Here is a 21,776-nt window from a genome sequence, read left to right as displayed (position 1 = left end):
CCAGCTGTAATGGTGTTGTGCGGACAGGCTGACGTGAGACGTGTGTGCGCTGCCGGCTGAGCAGGGCTGTGCAGCGGGCAACAGCTTCTGAAAGTGCCCAGAGCACAAGAAGTTTCCTTATATACCATGAGACCTGTCATGAAGGAATGTGCTGAGCCCTGCCCTGCAACAACCCCACCTTGCACGCACCAGTGATTAGCTGAGATTAGCGTCTCTGTGCCTTCTGTAATCGGGGTTTATAATAAGCACGTAGAACAGCCTGTTGGGGAGCTGTGAGAGCGTCAGAGCAGTGCAAAGGGAAGGGACAGTACAGAGATTTTAAACTGATGCTGGGTTGAGGCTGTAGGGGCCATTTGTGCCTTAACCATTGTGTCATGGCTGAGGGGCCTTTTCCAGGTCTTTGGGTGGCTGCTTGTCACCCGGTGCCCTTGGACAAGTCTTTTTTGTTCTGCTCAAGTTTCACTTTTAACTAAGCAGGGGGAGGTCAGCTTATCAGCAACTTTTTGTCCAATGCTGGAAGTCCAATATCAGCAGGAACTGTTCAGAGAGGAATGTTTGTATGTCCAGTGGCAGGAGGAGGATCGTGAAAGTCAGTGGGAGTGGTTTCTTGATTGACAGTATTTAGGTGGTGCAAGGGGGAGAAGACATCACTGGAGTGACACCAGGGGTAATTATCATGACAGTTTTGAGCCATGAGTATTCAAGTTAACATAGGTGCGGAATTTTTGCCTTTGTCAGTATTGTTTGTGTGGTCACTGTGCTTTGAGATCCTGTGCTTTTAATCTGCACTGTTTAGTTATGTGCTCTCTATTTCTCTGGTGAGGAGTGCTCTGATCTGTCGGGTTTTGCTTTGGAGACACTATTACCCCTTAAGGTCACTGTGCAGGAAAGCCATGGTGGGGGAAAGCTGTGGGGAAATTCTGCTTCTGTCCTTCAATTCGCTTTGGGGCTGAGATTCCTTAATACATTAGATCTGTAATCAGATATACATCTGAGGAAGGAGTGTGAGGAATTGCTATGATTAATTAATTAGACATCCTGAAAAAAGCATGAGCTTTCTCAAAAGTCTTAAGTGCTATTTTGGAAGATGACGGCAGGTGGCAACCTCTCCCTAAAAATTCTACTGTGGAAGAGTTCAATACTGGTGACTTTCTCAGGCAGCCACAAGAGTTTGCTAAAGAAGGGCTTTTTCCTGGTTTAAGGATCGTGAGTCCTGTCATGGATACATGCACAGTGTATAGAAGGATCACTTCTCTAAGAGTAAGACTCAAAGCAGACTTTTTTTTCCCCTTCCAAACTCAGAGCTCACTCACTTAAGGAGGAGGTGCTGCTGCATCTCTGCAGAGCTCCAGCTGCAGTGGAACTGAACTGATAGAAGGTTTTAAGAGATGATGTATGATACTCTGATGTTTTGGCTTCTTACACATTTTCTGTCAGACTTCTCGAGTCTGTTGGAACCACTGCTAGTTTACCTTCAGGACCATGGACACAGAGTCTACCTGTTCAATACCCATGATCCAGCACTTCTACACTGAGCCACTCTAAATGGTGTCTTGTTTGCTTTCCTGCATGTAAGTGGGTCACCATGGCCAAGACACTTTACCTTCACATTCTGTCCTGACTTAAATTGGTAGAAAGAGAACAGTAATACTGTCTTATGTAAAACTCTGTATTGACAAGAGAAGATGAACAGTTTTGGTGCCTTGTCTTTGTTTGCGTGTTAAATGCAAATTATGCCAGCCATGCTGTCAGTCCAGCACAGGGGTAAGGAGTGGGAGCTTGTACCATTCACCTGACTAAGTCTGTGATAGTTGTACTCTTCTTTGTTTCCTTAGCAGTTAATTTTCTAGAGGGAAGAGGACTCTTGGCCATTGTCTATTATGTTCACAGGAAAGTTGCCCTCTCAAAAGCCAAGAGGCCTCTATGTAGTCAGCTCCTACAACTGATGGATTGTAACTGGAGAAGGAAGAGGCAGGAAAGGGACAGGTAAAGGAACATAACAGCTGTCCTGCCCCTCCAGTTATTGGAGTCAGGTAGAGCCTTGTGCAATAGGTTGTTTGTAGCAGATTCACCTGATTTCTCCTGGGGGCTATTTTCATTCCCCTCTGCCAATGAAGGGAGGACACCTGGACAGTGTTCCTGCAGTAGTCTGGGTCACAGATGAGTAGGCTCTGAAACATCCTTGTGTAGAGAGTATGGTGAACCCCTAACAAGTATCCCACAAAGTGTGCACTGGAAGATTAGAAAGTAAGCCTGCCATGGTGATGAGGAGATGACCTTTTCACTTTTGTTCCTAGAGAGCATGAAGAAATAGTTGCACTTGTTTAATTGTAAAAGAATTCTGTTCAGATGCCTTTGGGCCTTATCTGAGTTGGGGTAAGGTTAATGTAAGAATAGCAGGAGGCAGTTTGAGCTTTGGGGGAAACTGCTGCAGGGTAAGGCTAAAAAGCGTTAAATAGATTCCAGTAAAACAGCATATGCTGATAATGGGGAGAGAGAATGTTCTTAACTTCTGACTGGTGATGCAAAAGAAACCCTAAAAAGGGTGTGAAGTTACTAGCTAGAGGATCCAAGCCCACAAAGTAATGCTTACCAGACTCCCCTTGTGTGGACCTCAGTAAGCCATAGCTTCATATAAGTCACAAGATGATGGAAGGCTTTTTCAAAACTGAATTGTTTTCTGGGGTTTTTTTTGTTTTGAATGGTTTGCCAGACAGTGGGTAGGCCACAGTGACGTACATTTATGAGCTCACTTGTGAAAAACCACCTGTACTCTGGCCTTAGTAAAGCCAAACTGAAGCACTGAGACTTGTAGCACTGCAACTGAACAGAAGGCCCTGTGATACAGATTGTGGTTTGCACAGTGTCAAGTAATCACAGTAGGCTGACAAGATGCAGAGGGTTTTGCTGTGCTGCCTGCTGATAGTTTTACTTTATTCATCATGATACCATCTGAGTGCATAGTTGACAGTTCTGTTTATCTAAAGCTAAAAGACTGCAATGCAGCCAAGCCTGAAGGGTTCAGTAACTGCTCATGAGAGTGACCCTGCTACTCTGTGAATGCTGTGTCCACACATCATTTATGATGCTTAGAAGGCCTGTTTGTGGTCAGCAGTGGAGCAGTGCTGGGTGCTATCTCTTTGACAAGAATGGGATCCTGCACAGAACAGTAATTTGTATTTATATTCAGTTTTGCAGCCTCCTGGCTGGCTGCCGTTGATGTTTGACTTTCAGTTACCCAGCTCCATTATTGCCCAGCTAATCTCTCTTCAGTGGCATGGGGAAGTTTTGTTCTCCGTTCACAGGTGTCAGTTGATCTAGTGTGAGTAAATAAAAAGAATTGTCAGTGCTGAGATTGAAACCCAGTAGTTACTTGTGGATTACTTCTCCTTACTTTCTACCATTTGCAGACTCAAAGAGAAAGTAAAATGATTTTTTTCCTTCTGCTTTTTACAGGAGCAAGAACAAAGTACATTAACTGAATTGGCAGACGATAACATTGCACTTTGTTTTCTGTTGCCACGTCATTTTTCTGCTTGAAATTTAGTCTGCCCTGAGATTCCTTCTGCTTCCTTTCTGCATGTGTGTACACTGACATCTGCTTGTTCAGAGAGAACAACTGGTGCTAGAGTAAAATAATTTGTTTAAATTAATTCCTGCAGCTGATTTAAACCAGCTTGGACTGAAGACTTGAGTATGTTGTTTCCTTTAGATCCCCTTCCTTTTTCTGAAACTCTGCTGTAGTTGGGACATATGGAAAAGAGAATGAAAGAATTGAAATATGAAAGAGAATCTGGGATCAGATAGCTGGGATTGTGGGGGTTCTTTTTTAATGAACTTTAAAGTATCCTGATTCGTTCCAGTAAAACTCTATTCACTACCTCAGGAAGCAGCAAGTAACTTTACTCTGTTCAGAACAATTTGTTCTCATGTTATCTTGGTAAAGGGAATATTTTGTGTCTGATGTGATTATATTCATGTTGACTTTATTTGTCTATTCTAACCACTGTGTGAAATTTCTTTCAGGGCCTAGAAAATGAAGCTAAAAGAAATTGAACGAACAGCTGTGCAGGCATGGAGTCCAGCAAACAACCACCCTATTTATCTAGCAACAGGTAAAGTTCTTCACAATCTGTGAATATTAAAGTATGAATCACAGAGAGATTTTATGTAGACTTGTATTGGTTTTTTCTTTCTAAAGTTTCCACCTTAAAAGTCTCTGAAAAACTTACAAGTAATATACTGAAAACATTACAGCCTTTATGTTTTTTTAAAGTAACTGGTAGAGATTTACTTTTATGCCCAACCTTGACATTTTAAAGGCCTGTGGTTTTTCAGAGGTTGAATACATGACTTTTTGATGTAATTTCTAATTAAATCCATATGGACTCCAACATCTGCTCGCTATTGAAAAACAAAATAAGTTTACATACTTGCTACATCTGGGAAGGTGGGGGGGAAGTTAATGTTCATTTAATATCACTTTTACTTGTCTGTCTTCAGTCATTATCACATGACTTGACGATCAAATAATGAAACTTCTTCTCCCTAAAGTTGCCTGTTTTGGTTAATTGTCATTAGCCAAAACAGGCTTTTTGCAAAACCTTACATTTTGTTTTGTCTTTTTTATTAATTATTCACTATTATAGTAATTTTATCTCCTGAAGCAGAAAGTCAGCCTGTTCACTGAGTTTGCAACAGGCAAGTTTATTGTCTGTGTGGAGCTGACAGCTTGGGTGGTTTTGTTGCATTGGTGTGGTAGGGTTTTGGTAGCAGGGACAGCTTCTGTAAGAAGCTGCTAGAAGGTCCCGTGGTGTCCATTGGAGCCAACACCAGCTGACTCCAAGGTGGACCCACCGGTGTTCAAGGCTGTGGTGAAGGCCATGGTGAGGCAGGCTGTCCCACCACAGCCCATGGAGGCCCACTGTGAAACAGATAAACAGATACCCACCTGCAATCCACAGAGGACTCTGTGTTCTAGCAGGTGAATGCCCAAAGGATGCTGTAGCCCTTTGGAAAGCCCATGCTATAGCAGGCTCCTAGGAGGACCTGTGGCCCCATGGAGAGAGAAGCCCATGTTAGAACAGGTTTGCTGGCAGGACTTCTGACCTTGTGGGTGACTGAGGCTGGATCAGTCTGTTCCAGAAGGACTGTATCCATGGCAGGGACCCATGCTGGAGCAGTAGTGAAGAACTTCAGCCTATGGGAAGCATTTCTATTGGAGAAGTTTGTAGAGAACTCTCCTGTGGGAGAGGCCCCAAACTGGATCATGGGAAGAGTGTGAGGAGTTCTCCCCATGATGAAGAGGGAGCATCTGAAACGATGCATGATGAACTGACTGCAACCTTTGTCCCTCCTGCACTGCTGTAGGAGGGAGGAGGTAGATAGTTAGGGAGTAAAGGTAAGCCCTGGAAGAAGGGAGGGATAGAGGGAAAGGTGTTTTAAGATTCAGTTTTCATTTTCTCATTATTCTACTCTGATTTTGATTGGTGGTTAAACTACTTTCCCCAAGTCGAGTCTGTTTTGCTCATGGCAGTAACTGATGAGTGATCTCTCCCCGCCCTTTTCTCAAACCATAAGCCTTTCATTATGTTTCTTCTCCCCTGTCCGACTGAGGAGGGGAGTGACAGAGCAGCTTTGGTGAGCACCTGGTTTCTAGTCAGGCTCACCCCACCACAGTTGTCTGCCCGCCTGGGCAGCCCTGTTTCCTGCCTGGGTTGTGCAGCACTACCAGATTGGTTTAGGGGTTTTTTTCCCAGGGATGACTGTCAAAAGAAAGTAACAAAATATCAACTGTTGCCTTAAAACAACATTGTAATTTTTGGGATAGTTAGTCTATTTTGTGTTTCCATAACAAGGCCTGAGTTTTGGTTGAGCCTAAGGTCTTGGCTTCAGTCTGCTTTAGATCAGAAACAATGTAGTTTCATAATTTATACTGCTTTTTAATAGTCTCTTGGGCACTTTTCATGCCATAGGCATCTCTGTGGTAACTGGGGGACTGGGGGACTGTTTGCCTGGCAGTGTCCCACTAGGCAATGTGAAATCAATTTTTAGCTTTTATTCGCTAAGCTAGGGAGAAGGAAGGAAGCCACCATTGTGTGACTGCTGCCTGGCTGTGGGTCAGGGTTGAAGAACTTTAGCTATCGAGTAGGTTCAGAAGTTCTGATTAAGACGTGTGGTCATGGTTGAGCAGAAATACTTGGGATCACAATTGTAGCTGGATTTCATTATATGACTGCATTTGTAATTTAGAGAAGAACTTATTATCAGAAGCTAAGGTTGCTTGAAGGAGGGTACATGAATTATATGTATCCCAAGAGAGAAAGTTATCTCTGCAACAATGACCTTGGTGAAGAATTTCTTAAAGAACTAACTTCTTTCAAAGTCTTTGTCAGAATTGTCGGATTTTTTTCAAGAAGTATTCAGACATACTCTGTCTTTGAAGAGGCACAACACCAGGCTTATGCTGTCTTTGAAAAATAAGTTTTTCAGTGCCTTTGTCTTTTTGTATCTTGTGCTTTTGATAAAAGTGCCCACTTGTGTTGTCCTTGTATTTCTGATAGGAACATCTGCCCAGCAACTTGATGCATCCTTCAGTACAAATGCCACCTTGGAAATATTTGAGGTTGACTTCAGGGATCCCTCCCTGGACATGAAGCAGAAAGGAACGCTTCCTGCCTCAAACAGGTACTAGAAGCTCATATTGATTTATCAATCAATGAAACTGAAAAGGGTTTTCTAGTATGAGAAAGGAGAGAAAGAGATAATTTTTGCAATGTATAAAGCGATCTTTTAAATCAGTTGACCTCTGTCTTCAAAAATTGAACATTTTTGTTGACAGAGATCATGTTGGGTATAAAAGTAGAACAGTTGGACCAATTACTTGTGTGGTAGTCAGTCAGTCAGTAGAGACATTATGTATAAGGTAAATTTGCTGGGACTAACAATTTGCATTAAAGAGACTGGAGGCAGAGTGAAACTTATCTCCCAGCTTTTTAAGACAAGGTGATTTCTTAGGCTGATTATTGTGGGTAATGTTTGCAACCAGTGTAAAAGACAGACTTGATTTCTAACTAGCATATTTTAAAGGAGATAAACAGATTTTCCAGATAACAGCTCTGGGAATGAATGGACACAGTCCTCTAATATAATTTTCTATGTACTGTAGGCTAGAGCATTTCAGCCATCAAATCTCATGTGAAGTCCTTAAAAGTTTTAAACAAACAAAGCAAATTTAACCAAAAATAGAGACGAGCTCTTTCTTTTAAGCTCCTGTCAAAAGTCCTTGGAAGGAAGCTTATTTCTTTTCTTGCATTTAAAAGCCCAAGTCCTCTTGCATGCAAAAAGATTGTTTAGGGTGCAGACTGATGGATATGTTTGATAGGTCAGAACATGGATGTGGGTTTTGGTAGTTCAGAGGGTGTCTTGAATTCCACTGAACATGGTGGCCTATGCCAGCTTTATTTTCTTCTTTCTTTAGGTTTCATAAGCTGATCTGGGGGAGCTTCGGAAACGGGTCTCCAGAATCCTCTGGAGTGATCATTGGTGGAGGGGATAATGGTGTGCTGACAATGTACAGTGTGCACCACATCTTGACTTCCAAGAGAGAGCCTGTGATTGGGCAGACAGAGAAACATTCCGGTCCTGTTCGAGCTCTTGACTTCAACCCTTTTCAGGTATGTAACATTAAGGTATTTGTAACTGAAGGAAAGCTAACCTTCATGTTAGAAAATATGTTTTTCTTTTGTGAATAGAGATTTATAAAGTGAAGGAACAATTTTTAACTTACAAGAGGCATGGCAGTTGTAGCACAAGCCTAGTTTGAGGCTCATATTTGGGTTCTGTTCACAGCTTTGCCACTGAATTCCCCTGTGACTTTGATCAAGTCTCTTACCTCTCTATAAAAACATGCCTTGGAATATTATTACATGGTAAACTGTTGTCCATTTGAAATTAGAACTTCTCTTTTATTTGTTTGATTGGTGTTTAATTCAATGGGGCTTTGGTCACACTTAAAGCGACTGCAGCATAAACGAGAAGTCAACACGGTTCTTGTGACAGCACAAAGGCAAATTGAAAATTGTCTGCAGTCGGCTGTGGGAAACCTGCATCTACTCAGAAGAAGTGTTCTTGGTGCCAGGATACAGGGCAAAGGCTCAGCTGGCCAGAGACAGTGGCTTCCAGACCTGTATCAGAGTGTCATCCTGAGAAAGAGCAGCCACCTGCACAAAACAGACACATTTTAAATGGGTCTGTACCATGGCACACAGAAGGCACACAGGCCAGAGATGTGCTTGGTTTATAATTCAGTTAGTATCTTTCTGCTTACCAGTGACTGTGAAATATAGCTCTCATGTGACTTTGGAAGGTTATTTTTAAGAAATCCATCCTCGTTCCCTGTGATCAGGAAACTCAGCTGAGCTTTTCCTCTTTTTTTTTTTCTACAGAGTAATCTCTTGGCTTCTGGAGCCAATGATTCTGAAATTTTTATCTGGGACTTGAATAATTTCAGTGTGCCTATGACTCCTGGGACTAAATCACAGGTAAATGAGTTTTTCTCTGGGAAATACCCCTGCAGTTTTATATATCAGTAAGCAAGACAAAAAGATGTGTGTGGAGACATCCCAGCCTAGTCAGTCTGTGAATGACTTTGATGTCTGTCAGGAGAAAGATGAATCATAAGTGACTGATTGGTTTCATTCTGGGGAGGTGAAAGAAGTGTTGTAAAAGGAGGGGAGGTAGGCTGACAAGCTCTGGAAGGATGCACTTTGCATGGATGGGTAAGCTCTTCATGGATTTGAATCAAGTAACTGACTAGTTTATCTTGTGATCCAGCTGGAGCATGTGTGATGGATTAAGCAGGTTTACTGGACCTTCTCTGAGGAATGAATTTATGTCAGGCTTCAGCTGAGGCTTTTCATATCTCATGAAAGTCATATCCCTAGCACAGCCAGTGAGCCATTAAATGCATCTTGCCTATTGCTCCCAGATAATGTTTCCCAAGTTTGAAGATGAAGAAGCTTCTGATCTTCTGATGCTGATTATGTTATTCAGGGCAATCAAGATCTGAAAGTAGAAAAATCATAGTAAACCTGCCTAAAAGCAGGCCAAGTTTTTCCTTCAGTAAGTCTCCCATTTCTTTCCTTGCCTGACTCCTACATTGCAGTAGATACAATAACAACAATTAGCCTTTAATACTCCATCATTTTCCATCTCACTGCACTCCTGAAATGTTGCACAAGGTCACCTTTCCATCTAAGTTCATCTGAGAAGTCGGGGTAGAAGCATCTGTGTTCCCTCAGCTACAGTTCTCTCTGGAGTGGTTTATAACACATTTAGCCAATGCAGAAGCCAGAACCTGCTCTCAGAATGCTAAGGTGCTTTTCCAGGTGACATTGCTCCACAGAATTTTACTGTCCACTGTACTATCTGAGTAAAGGACTTTCTCTAGTCTTACTGGTCAGTGCTGCTCATATTTCCAGTTAGCTTGATCAGTGATTAGAGAGAGGAATCTATATATCGTCAAATCCCAAATCCCTTAGTTAAGCTAGTGACAGAATCCTGTGATTGATGTTTCCTCCACTTGGGAATAATGGATGTGTGGCCTTTCCTGTCTTTGCAGCCTCATGAAGACATCAGTGTGGTGGCCTGGAATCGGCAGGTGCAGCATATCTTGTCCTCTGCTCACCCCAGCGGCAAGGCTGTGGTTTGGGACCTCAGGAAGAATGAGCCTATCATCAAAGTCAGTGACCACAGCAACAGAGTGAGTGTTGAAAAGGCTGTGATTCTAACTAGTTTACAACATGCCGCATGTGACTACCAAGCAGTGGCACAGACTCTTGGGAATAAGTGTTTGTATTCTAAGAGCTGTTGAGACTAGTTGTCTTGGAGCTGTAGCATCAAAGCAACCTCTCTTTTATTTTTCCCCCTAATGAAATGGAGAAATAAGATGCCTTACTGCTCCTAAAATTCAGGCATTCTTGCATTCACTTTCTCTGTTCACAGCTCATTTATGGGAAGCCTCCTGTGTTTTAATCCCAGATGTCTTCTTAAGTCGACTTTGAATTTCAACTTTCTGTATGGTTAGTGGGAGGTTTATTGCTGTGTAGGGAAAACAGAAATACTTGCTGCCCAGAGCAAGACATTGGTAGACTTGCTTTCTGTCAAGCACTCTAGACGAGTTCAGTACAGAATGCCATGGCTCTGGGCCATTTGTGCTACTGCCAGCTTGCTTTGCTGAATTTTCAGCCTCTGCTATTTTTGTCCCTAGATGCATTGCTCAGGAATGGCCTGGCATCCTGAAGTTGCAACCCAGCTAGTCCTTTCCTCTGAGGATGATCGTTTGCCAGTGATCCAAATATGGGACTTGCGTTTTGCTACCTCTCCTCTGAGCCAGCTGGAAGGGCACACGAGGTGAGGGCTTGCATGTTGTGTTACCTTTTTCAAGGATCTCCATCTTTTAAATGGAGACATCTGGGAGACTGAACTTAGGACAACTGTGATTTTCTGTTGGGCCTGCTTTGTTTCACAGATGAATGTGGTTGAAGGCAGAGATGCGAACTAGCATTTCTGACCCTGGGTGCTGGTGCATGGTGCTTTCTGGATGACTGAGTGGCAGAGTGGATTGGATAGGAGATATGACTGACTTCTTCCTGATCTATTTTAGGGGAGTTCTCTCTGTCTCTTGGTGCCAGGCTGACCCTGAACTTCTGTTGAGTAGTGCCAAAGACAACCGGATCTTGTGCTGGAACCCAAGTATGGGGGAGGTACGTAACCACAGCTGTAAGGTCTGCTTTATAAAGTTGTGTGCTATCCGTGTGTGTGTCCCTCCTCTGTATTCCTACATTGTTCCAATATAATTTTCTCAAGTATGTCTTTCGCATTCTTTCTGTCTGGAGTGAATGAGAGTGTTGTCTGTATGCAGGCTGAAAACCACCCAGAGACAGGCAGAGATTTTCCTGGATATATCTGTGTTCAGAGATCATAAAGGGAAGAAAGCTTTAACTGGAACTTAAATTCAACTGATTATGATTACTCTTGCTAAGCTCACACATTAGTGTTCTCTGTTTCCATGTGTTTCTTATTCCTTCTCCTAGGGCAATAAGTCTTGGGAGAACAAGGAGCATTAGTTAGGATCACTAAGAGGGGAATAATGCAATTAAATAATGTGTGTAAACTTAATTCATAGTACAGTGGCTTCACGTGTATGTGGTTCTATAGTTATGTATCTCAGAATTACCATCTCTGGAATATTTAGGTATCATTTGAGTTAAAATAGGACCGTGTAAAAACTTTTTTATGCACACTTATTCATTCAGTGCTGAATTTCTGGATAAAACTGAATTTTGCACTTTGAACAAGATTCATGCAGTTGATCTTGTTGATAGCACGGGCAAAGTGCTCTTACAGTACTGAACAAAGTCCAACTGGGAGCCCACGGCTGGATTCATTTCACAGGACAATTTCACTTAGCTGACTGCTTTTGGCTTGGATTAAGTGCTGCCGTTACAATTTTATGGGATTTGAGGTTCACTTTGTACAGATCTCTAGTTGTTAGAAGAGAATCAGAATCTGAAATGTTCCTGATGTGCAATTTTTATAAAAGTACTTTCACTGTCTTTTAGCAGAAAAATTAGGAAAAAAACCCTGAACAATATTAGTGGAGCTGACTTGTTGTTATGCATGCTGCTGCAGATTTGCAGAGCCCAAATTCAAGTTAGACTTTCATGGATAAAATACTGTTATGGGTCTCTTCTTGACTTGGTATCAATTAACAGATAATTTTCCGGTGATCCAAAAGCTGGGAAGGTTTTCAGTAGTAAGGATAGTACAGTTACACAGAATGGCTAATCTGGTAAGTTTGGAGGAAGGGTTGGTTTCTTTAGTTTTGTGGAATATTTGGGTTTGGTTTGGGGGATTTTTTTGTTTGTTTGTTTTTCAATTTGGCAAACTAGATTTTAATATAAGCAATTTAAGCAAATTATACCTGGAAACAGAAAACACAGATCATGTTACCACAGAAAACAAAGCTGTGATTGTCTATGTTTTGTTCCAGTAAAGCATAAAGGAAATCTCTTAATTTTCCATACTGGAGGTTCAAAGTCAAGATTATTGTGTTAATGAGTTGCCCAACATAGGTGGGGAAGTCTGTGGGTAGGCCATGAATTGAACTTTACATTTTTTAGTGATAGACCATAAACTTGTTGGCTGCAATGACTTTCGTACTTCATATGCAGCTATGACAGTCCTCTCTTCTTGTATTTTTTTTTCTGTAGGCTCTTTATTTTCCATGTAACATTTGTTATTCCAGACTGTTCTTTCTGTTTATATGCTCTTGCTTATGACATCTTCTTGCCTCTTGACTTCTGCTTTGCTTTGTTGTTTTCTGCTTAACAGCAGATGTGGCAATGCCATAGTACTCTGTTACAATAGTACTTAGAGCAAAAGTGACTTACTGCTTTTGGATTTTGTTCTACAGTCAGAATTCTGTTTTGCAGGAGCTTTCTGTGGCTTTCTGCTGTTTGGACTCAATGCGCTATAACTTGGTTGCAAATGCATCCTTCAAGAAGTGAAAATAAGATATTTGTATACAGTGGTGATATGTAAATAAAGTATGACATGCTTGCTGTGGCAAGTAATTTGGGGAAAACCAGGGACTATTTGTGCTTCTGTCTTTTCTCTTTCTGTGACAGGTAGTTTATGACTTGCCCATTAGGAGTCAGTGGTGCTTTGATGTCCAGTGGTGCCCTAGGAATCCTTCAGTCTTCTCTGCTGCCAATTTTGATGGGTGGATCAACATTTATTCTGTTATGGGTGGGAACTTGGAAGCTCAGCAGAAGACACAGGCTGAGAAGGTAAAGTTCTGTGAACGTGTTACCGCCTGACAGATTGGCAGTTTCACACTGGCTGCTCAGAGCAGTAGAAGCACACTTGTGTCACAGTAGGATTTTTAAGCAGTACAGTCTGTCCCATGCACCAGGACGTATGACTGTATGGTGTGGGAACCAGACACTGCCTGTGTGGGGACTTAATATCCCACTAAATCCCAAAGGGACTGCATTGCTTCTTGACAAAGTGTGTAAAGAGAACCAAGATCAAGTGGAGTTTTGATGTCAGGTATATTTTATGGTTGTTACTACTAGAATAAAAATAAAGCAGCATACATATTAGATTAACAAGCTTGTCTTGTCATTAGGTTAAAATTAAATACATTAATTGGATATGTTATTCTTCATTAGTTTAGAAGATAATTTTATCAAGTAGCTTATAAGACACAATTAGTGATTTTCCTCAAGTCTATTGATTATAACTTGGAGTAAAGTAAAATTTTTGATGCTGAAACCCATTACTTGCTAGTGGATAGATGGACAAACTCTGAACAGACTAAATGCTACTACTGTCTAAAATTTTAGTTTTAATCTGGTGTCTAGTCTTTTAATTCTCTCCCTCTATGCCAGCCAACAAATGCCTTACAATACAGGTTTTAAGAGAATACGTATGAGCCAGCTTAAGTGTTATTTATATAGTCATTTACAGCTGACTGAGTTCAGTTTCACAGGATTTGCAAGAGGCAGAAAATACTTTGTGAAGCAACAGCTGAGGAAGATTAAGGATTTATTTAACCCATGGAGATTTTTTCTTTCTGTGCATTTGCTACATTTCAACTGTTGAAAATTGCAGAACAGTAGTGTAGAATAATTCCTAGATAAATAGAATAACAAGTAAGAACACAAGCAGAAGGAAATAATGACAGCTACAGTGGCAGAGAGCTTGTGACCAAGAGGTCTCTCTCTCATGAGTTCGGTGGTATAAGGACAGAAACTCTGTTACAGACCTGGTGGTTGATGATACTGATACCATGGTTGTGTATATTTATTTTTTTAAGGTTTAGGGTATTTGATCTCTTAGATATAAGCTGTTCCTCAAGAAATAGCCCTGCTTGCACTCTGGATCAGGGGCTACTTTTGACACACTTTCTTGTCTAGACAAGAAAGTTTATTTTATCAGTCTCATATAAGCCATAAAAGCTTGAGACAGTCTTTAAAACTAACCCATTTGAAAGACTCACGCAACTGAAAGGGAGTCAAAATTCCTCTGTGAGCAAAACAAGAAAAAGTTGGATAACTTTTGACCATATACTGTCACTGTCTTGCATAAAAGAAGTAATTTTGTAATTGCTGTGTTTAAGCTGGGTGCTGGGTCAAGCAGTGTTAGGAAATTTGCATCTTGCTAAGAAAAACTACTTGAAAATTTCTCAAGGTGAAATTTTCTTGAGAAGTGATTTCTGAATCTGTTTGGGAATACAATTTCTCTTGCATAGAGGCTTGGTGGTATTCCAGGAAGAGGTAGTGTACTCATTCCTCATTAGTGAGGAAAGTAACTAATTCCTGAGCAATAGGTTTTTGTCCATACAGAGAGGAATTGAATTGTATCTTTTTCCTATCTCCATATGATTCTAGATCTCTTCCTGCTTCAACAACCTGGACCGCTTTGGCACAGGACAGAGCCTCCCTCCTCTGCAGGTGCCAGAGCAAGTAACTCAGACCACCTTGATTCCACCATTAAAAAAGCCTCCCAAGTGGATTCGCAGACCTGTGGGGGTTTCATTTGCAGTAAGTGAATGGAGCATCCTTAGCTGAAAATGTAATAAATGTGTTGTCTTGTGACATAGTCCTTTCCTTTCACCGGAGAAACGTTTATCTTCCTGTTGGTAGTTGTTCTAATGTCTATTAAAGGTGCAGGGTGGTGTCCCAGGAAGTGAAGATCTTATACTCAACATTTAGGTATATTTCCATTAAGAAAGAGCCCTGTAACAGAGAATGGGAGACTGTAAGTAGGAGCTAAGTCTGGGGAAGACTCATAAAAGCTGTCCTTGTAGGCTGATGTGCATTGCCATTCTCCTCTGACTTTTTCCTATCCAGGTATTTAATTTTCTTGCATTTTTGCTCCTAAATTGAAAGGCTGAATTGTTCTTTTAGCCTGTGGCTTAACTTGTTCTTTGTCTGCCTTCTCTTCACCGGATGGTTTCTGTCATTGTAGTCTGTCTTTCCATGTCACAAAAGAACAAACAGTTCCAAATGTTACTTTCTCCTCTGTGCCTCTCTGGCACTTGGATTTGGCTAGACCTGATAGGATATGCACAAGTGCCAGTTTATCAGTTTTGAGTTGAAAGTCTTGTAATGTGAACTCCCTCCATGTCTGTCCCTACCATCCATACACATTAAACTCTTGGGTTCCTTGTGTTTATAGATGGCGCTTGAGTTTGTTGTGCTAAATGAAGAACTAAGTGAGTTGCTTTTACTTGTGTTTATGAAAATGCTTACTGTGTCTCCTTTTGTCTTTCTCAGTTTGGAGGAAAACTGATTACCTTTGGTCTTACCAAAGCTTCTGGACAGCAAATGCAGCAGACTTACCCACACCAGGTATTCATCAGCCAAGTCACTACTGAAACTGAATTCCTGCTCCGCTCCAAAGAACTGCAAATGGCATTGCAGTCAGGGAACCTCCTTGATTACTGTCAAGGCAAGATCCAGACAGCCAAGCTGCCATTTGATGAGAACGTTTGGAACTTCTTGAAGGTAGGATGGCGATGCTGAAATACAGAGGTCAGTTCTTTTATGGTCATGGAGAGAGTGTGTTAATTATGGTCTTCTCTAGCTCTTTATATTCCTGTTCTTTAAGATATAAAATGGAATTGAATGACTAGGCTAGTTACTTGTCTAAATAAAAGTTTTTGCAGTTAAGGTCTTGTAGGTTGTCTTGTTTTTCAGTAGGAATGGTCTTTTCAGTGAACTTGTTTGGGCTTCCTGAAACAGGATTTTCTCATCTCAACACACTGCAAGCTGTATCTGCCTGCTACCTGTGGAGCTCTACCATTATTATTTCTCAAAAGGCAAAGTCCAAATAGGCAGTGAGATTCCTCAAAATAAGGGAGAGAGCTGTGGTGGCACGAGGACTGACTAGCCCTACATTGACAATTGGTAGTACGAAAAAATTAAGTAATGGGGACTGGCCACCCTTCTGAAAAGGCAGGGCTTAGTCTTGGCGTACTCTGTGCAGGGCAAAATATTGGGATCTTTTTCATAGTATTACATTTGTATGGGGAATCTTGAATAGGATGGCCAGGTGTAGTCTAGGTGGTAACAATGGTGCTGCAATTGTCTGCAGTTGCATCGGATGAGATACATCAACGTGTCATGTTAGTCTCGGCACATGGTGCTGAGAGACCACTCCAGCACATACAAAATCTGTTATGATTGATTATCTTAAACTGCAAACCAGGCTTCTGTACAGAAGTGTCCTGCAGGACAATTTCTGCCTCTGCAGGAACAGTTTCTGAAATGGACTTTTTACAAGTATCTTCTCCATGTACAGTTTGATCAGTTTTGCAGTAGGAACAACATAGGACTTAACTTTGAGACAGACAGGTTCTCCTTGCAGAATGTTAATCATGCATTGAAGCATACAAATAGCACCTATCACTTAGGCTGTGTGCAGTCTATGGGAATCTTTGGGGCTGTCTGACCCAGAGAACTTCTGTAGAAAATTAGTTAGCTAATTCTTGTGAAGCCAGTTAGGAGTTCAGGCAACAACCTTGTCTCAGTGTCATTCAGACTCAGATCAGTCCGTTCTCTCTATGTAGAGACTAGCTTGGCAATTCCTAGACCATGCAGGGAATTAATGACCAAGTACACCAGGTATGTATACAGTCATAATCCCACAGTTGTACCTCAGTTGTAACTCTGGCATACTTGAATTTTGCTCCTTTGTCATGGTTATAACTTAAATTCCTTAAATTTTCCCACAGCAGTCATTAAGTAGACTTCTTGTAGTTGAGTTCCTTATGTATAAACTGAGCTCTAAACTTTGCTGCTACCAGAGGCAGCTAACCATTGGCAGTGTGTGGATGTCTGTGATCTTACATATTTTTTGTCTTTTTAATATCCTTTGGGACTCAGGTAAATTTGGAGCAGGATTCCAGGACTAAACTCCTCAAGCTGCTGGGCTACAGTAGAGAGGATCTGCAAGAAAAGGTAAGGGATCTTTCCAATAATGAAAAACCTTTAAAGGACTAAAGCTGCTGCAGGAAAGTTGTAGGGTCCTTGTTGGAACTCAGCAAATGATCTTATAGCACACAAAAGACCATTGTGAAATTTCAGCTGGGAGTCACCTGAATTATATCCCTTTAAAAAGCAAATGCAAGAACTTGCAAGGGCGTAACTGGTCTGAATCAAACCAGAGGGGTCTTGAGCCCAGTTATCTTGCTCTCAGTTGTTGATGTTCTGGGAAGTGTGTAACAACAGTGCAGTTGTGAGAGCTTCTTTTAGCATTCAGCTCTCTGCATCTAAGAGGGTTTTTCAGCCAAGAAGAAGGTGACAGGTGGAAGCAGTTTGGCATAGCACTGAAGGATGAATAGCCTCTGATAGTCAGCTGTACAGGAATAGGGTGAGGTGAAAGTTTTCAAACAGGTGGAAAAGGTGGGGGAATTGTGTCTGGGCCTTGCCAGTCACTTGGTAGCTTTGCTCCCCATGTGTTTACTTTGATAGGGACTTCACTGTGTGCATGTCTGTTACTTTTCTAGATTGCCTCATGTTTGAGTAATGGGATCCCAGATAAACAGCCTCTTTCTGAGGCAGGTGATACAGATGCTGCACAACCAGATCAGGTATGTCCTGTACATCTTGCTAGCCTGGGAGAGAAGAGGAGGGCAGAATGAACAGGAAGGTTTAATTCCAACCACAAGTTTTTGGGCTCAGTGCCAGCAGAGGACAGTTCAAGGGGCCTGTCAGACCCTCACAGGGTCAAACTAAATGATCATAATGGTCCCTCCTGCCTTTAAAACAAATGGGTGAATGATGATGAAGGACTCCTGGCTGTGAACACTGCAAGAAGGCCTGCTCCAACAGTGCTGATTTCTTCAGTGGTAGAATTAGCCTCATCCCAGCTTAACTTCATGGTACAGTTCTGGATTCCCTCTGTAAAGCTTCTGCTTTAGTATTACTTTTGCATTTCGTTCCTTTTCTTTCTCCTTTGAAGTGTATTTTCACATAATTTTAGGGTGTCCGTCTTCAGATGCCTTCCAAACCCTGGTTCACTGTAAACTTTGCTCCTCCAAAACTTAGATGTTCAAATCAGAAAACTTTATCCACAAACCTTAAACACTGCTGAGATAGTGTAGGGGTAGCAGTTGTGTCCTCCATTTCAGTAGAGCATGAGGCATGGCCGTGATCCATCCTATTAGTTACAGATTTCTCATGCTGATCTTGTCCCTGTTCCATCCAAAATTGTTCAGCTTACTCAAGGGCTGACAGTTGAGTTGATGAAAGCTGGCCAGCAGTTCTGTTGGCATTACATGGCTCACATTGCCAGTCTAGTAAGCTTTGTCAGTAGCAGCCCTGCTCTTGTTGGTGCCTTGGTGAAAGGCTAATAGAGCAGTCACAGGAGGCATGATGGGTTTCCAAGTTAAAATCAAATTTATATAAACATGTGCAACCAAAGGGAGAGCAGCCATATCCCACTCCATAATCCACTAAACTGTTTAGAGTACGATCATGGTATTCAGTGAATTAATTAACCTCTTTCATTTTTTGTACAGCTTTTGATGAAGCCCAGCAATGATGTAGCTGCTGTTTCCTCCTGTTCAGCCTTTTTTGATAACCTTATCCCACAGAATATGAGCACATTGGAGATTCCTGTCACAGAAGGTATGTTACTTGAAATGTTTTTCTGCCCTCTTAGGAAAAGGGGAGAGGAAGGAAACACAGAAAATTAAAGAGACCAAGAAGAATCTAGTCCACTCTAGCAGATGGATACTTTTAAAACACATGACCTCTCCAAGTGTCATGCAGCATATCTCAGCACTGAATAGAGAAATGCTTTTCCCAGATAAGAGATCCATTAAAAATATAGGAGAATATTGTAGATGATGGAACACTTAGAGTCAAGTCAGTGGGGTTTTTTCGAAGTGCAAAACCTAATTTGGGGTTCTTAATTTTCTTTTATCTGGTCTGCTCTTTAAAACAATCATCATCAGTGCATCTGGGTGGTGCCCCTTTGGGTTGACTCTGCTTCTCACCTCTGTAGATACAGATGGACTCATCAGCCAAGCCCTTTTGTTGGGGAATTTTGAGGGGGCAGTGGAGCTGTGCATGCAAGCAGAGCGCTTTGCTGATGCTATCATCTTAGCTATAGCTGGTGGGGAGAGCCTCCTAAAGGAGACCCAGAGGCGCTACTTTGCCAAGCGGAAAACAAATCTCTCCCTGGTAAGTGACAGTCTTGCGTGCCTTCTGAGCAGGGGAAAGTGTGCACTATCTTGAAAAATGTCTGTCTGATTATATGTGGAAATGCTTTAGCAGGAAGTAGAATGGCAGCAGAATCTCTGCATCCTCTCTTGATGTGGTACTTACTTTAATATCTTGTTTTATGACAACTGTATGTTGTCCACATAGAATGTCTATGTTCCAGGTTCCTTTTTCTTTCTAATGATTTCTGTCTTGACTCTTCATGCTTGTAGGAGCATACTGCCCCTTTACAGCGCAACTATGAAGTTTTTAGTTTATTAACTTAAAAATGAGGAAGTGTAACAAGAGGTTGGGATATCCTAACACTGTGTTTCCAGTCATTGATATCAGCTGCTCTGAAACAAGATATGTGTTAGATCTTTAGTCCTGTCTAGTGTGGCTGTTTCCATATTCTCTTAAGTGCTTTGTTGGACTTTTTTACTCTCCTTAGAGGCATCAGGTTCCAATTACTGTTAACATAGGGATGCTGAGATTGGTGGACCTTAATGTACAGTGGGGTAGTTGCTGTACAGTGGGAAGCATGCTTGAAAGTGAGCTGTCACTGTGGGTGCTCTTGCTTAGGCTGTCAGCTTATCTTTGGCTTCAGTGATTGACAGGCCTTCTGCTTCCCTTACAGCTGCTTTCCTCCATTGTGCAGCAGAACTGGCAAGACATTGTTTGCACATGTGATCTACATAGTTGGAAGGAGGCACTGGCCATCTTGTTAACATACTCAAAACATGAGGACTATTCCCAGCTCTGTGGTATGCAGCATACTATGTTTGATACAATTTCCCTTGGAGGGGCACCTCCAGACTGCTTACAGAAAGAACTGGATAGAGTTGAGGAAGGAACGTGCTTCTTACTCATTACAGCTAGCTGGAACTTATTGAATAAATGTGGACTCTTAAGTAAGGAGAATGATTGATGCACACTAGCTGAGAATCGTGGTGTAAAGTTGTATATGCAGATATTTCCTGTCACCTCCAGAAGTAGCATGGTAAAAAACAGGATAGGCTTTAGGCTGAGACATGAAGAAGGTGATATTTTCTTTTATTCTGTGGAGAAAGGTATTTCTTTGACAGTGAAAGGTCAGGTGGCGTCACTCCATCTTAAAATGGTATACCCTTCAAGGAGCCTACAATTGCCTGGAGATTCCCACACCTCTTTTGATTAAAAAAAAAAAGTGTTGGATTTTTTCACTGAATTCATCATGCGGGGAGACACAGAAATTGGCAGATATATAAAAACACTTTTTTTTCAACTAAGTTGTCTTTGGGAATCCTTCATGATGTCCATTTCTCTGTGTTATCCAAGAATTATGCAGTGGAGCTGTTGAGCACAAGTCTTACAAGGAGCAGCCAAGGGAACTGGGGTTGTTTAGCCTGGAGAAAAGGAGACTCAGGGGGCCTTATCACTCTCTACAACTACCTTACATGAGGTTGTCCTTCTCCCAAGTAGCAAGTGATAGGCCAAGAAGAAACCAGTCTCAAGTTGTACCAGGGGATGTTTAAATTGGGTATTAGAAAAGCCTTCTACACTCAAAAGGGTTGTCAAACATTGGAACAGGCTGCCCAGGGAAGTGGTGGAGCCACCATCCCTGGAGTTAAAGAACATCTAGATGTGGCACTTAGGGACATGGTTCAGTGGGACTTGGCAGAATTAGGTTTATAGTTAGACTCAGTCTTAAACATCTTTTCCAACCTAAATGACTCTGTGAGTCTAATGAAGTGCAAATCCAAAGCTGTCAACAGTTTTTCATGCTAAGCCAAAGTAGGAATGCTAAGAGATGAGCATTGTAGTTAATGAGCTCTTCACAAAGGGATGTGTTAAATTGCTGCATTTTTTCCTCTCTAGACATGCTGGGTGCCCGCCTGGAGTTGGAGGGAGATGGAGCTCTGTCCAATGATGCCTGCCTCTGCTATATCTCCTCAGGCAATGTGGAAAGGTTGGTGGAATGCTGGGTAAAAAACCATGAGACTTCATCACCTCTTGCACTCCAGGTACTAGTGCTATAATGTTGTTTTGACTCTTTAGGCTGGTCTGGTAGACCTGAACTGTTTGCATTATCCCATCAAACAGAGTATTTGGCTTCCAGCAGATGGTGGAGACCTGTTTGTACTCACTAAGGTGTCTCCTTCTAGCCTGGATTACAGGCTTACATCAAAAGGAGGCTTGCACTCCTAAACGTTCAGGGTCTGAGTGCTTAGACACTACTGACCACGTTGCACATAGATCCAGCCATGGACAGGAGTTACGGCCTAACCACCTCTCTTATCTACTGGTGTCATTTCTGAGCTTCCTTTTAGTCAGGTTAGTTTCACCTGTACCTGCCTTGTTACTGGTAATAGCCTGGGAGTACATTTGCTGCTGTGCTTATCGTGTATAACTTAATGCTCCAGTTATCTGGCTGTACCTTCAGAACAGCCTCTGGCAAAATAAAATGAAGTGTAAACTGTGTCATTCCCACAGCAAGTAGAATGAACATGTACAGGA

General features: G+C 41.8%; 1 protein-coding gene across 5 annotated transcripts in view; it reads left to right on the top strand.

The window, feature by feature from the left end:
- The window catches only part of SEC31B (SEC31 homolog B, COPII coat complex component), a 35,161-nt gene that overhangs the window by 398 nt on the left and 12,987 nt on the right, over positions 1-21,776 (top strand). For 4 of the 5 annotated variants that reach the window (XM_071564481.1, XM_071564480.1, XM_071564479.1 and 1 more), the window contains exons 2-17: positions 4,027-4,115; positions 6,564-6,687; positions 7,481-7,676; positions 8,448-8,543; positions 9,623-9,763; positions 10,271-10,413; positions 10,667-10,766; positions 12,693-12,854; positions 14,460-14,612; positions 15,348-15,578; positions 16,959-17,033; positions 17,582-17,665; positions 18,596-18,704; positions 19,084-19,262; positions 19,918-20,044; positions 21,138-21,283. In XM_071564481.1, coding sequence (XP_071420582.1) covers positions 4,037-4,115; positions 6,564-6,687; positions 7,481-7,676; positions 8,448-8,543; positions 9,623-9,763; positions 10,271-10,413; positions 10,667-10,766; positions 12,693-12,854; positions 14,460-14,612; positions 15,348-15,578; positions 16,959-17,033; positions 17,582-17,665; positions 18,596-18,704; positions 19,084-19,262; positions 19,918-20,044; positions 21,138-21,283 — 2,145 coding nt within the window. In that variant the 5' untranslated portion in view covers positions 4,027-4,036. Of the gene's footprint in view, positions 1-274; positions 668-4,026; positions 4,116-6,563; positions 6,688-7,480; positions 7,677-8,447; positions 8,544-9,622; positions 9,764-10,270; positions 10,414-10,666; positions 10,767-12,692; positions 12,855-14,459; positions 14,613-15,347; positions 15,579-16,958; positions 17,034-17,581; positions 17,666-18,595; positions 18,705-19,083; positions 19,263-19,917; positions 20,045-21,137; positions 21,284-21,776 lie in introns of those variants that run through there. The other variant, XM_071564477.1, reaches the window with a different exon arrangement.

This window comes from Pithys albifrons, chromosome 9 (assembly GCF_047495875.1).
Source record: "Pithys albifrons albifrons isolate INPA30051 chromosome 9, PitAlb_v1, whole genome shotgun sequence".
NCBI lineage: Eukaryota > Metazoa > Chordata > Aves > Passeriformes > Thamnophilidae > Pithys > Pithys albifrons.
The sequence above is the reverse complement of the archived record's forward strand: the minus strand, read 5'-3'. Positions and strand labels throughout refer to the sequence as shown.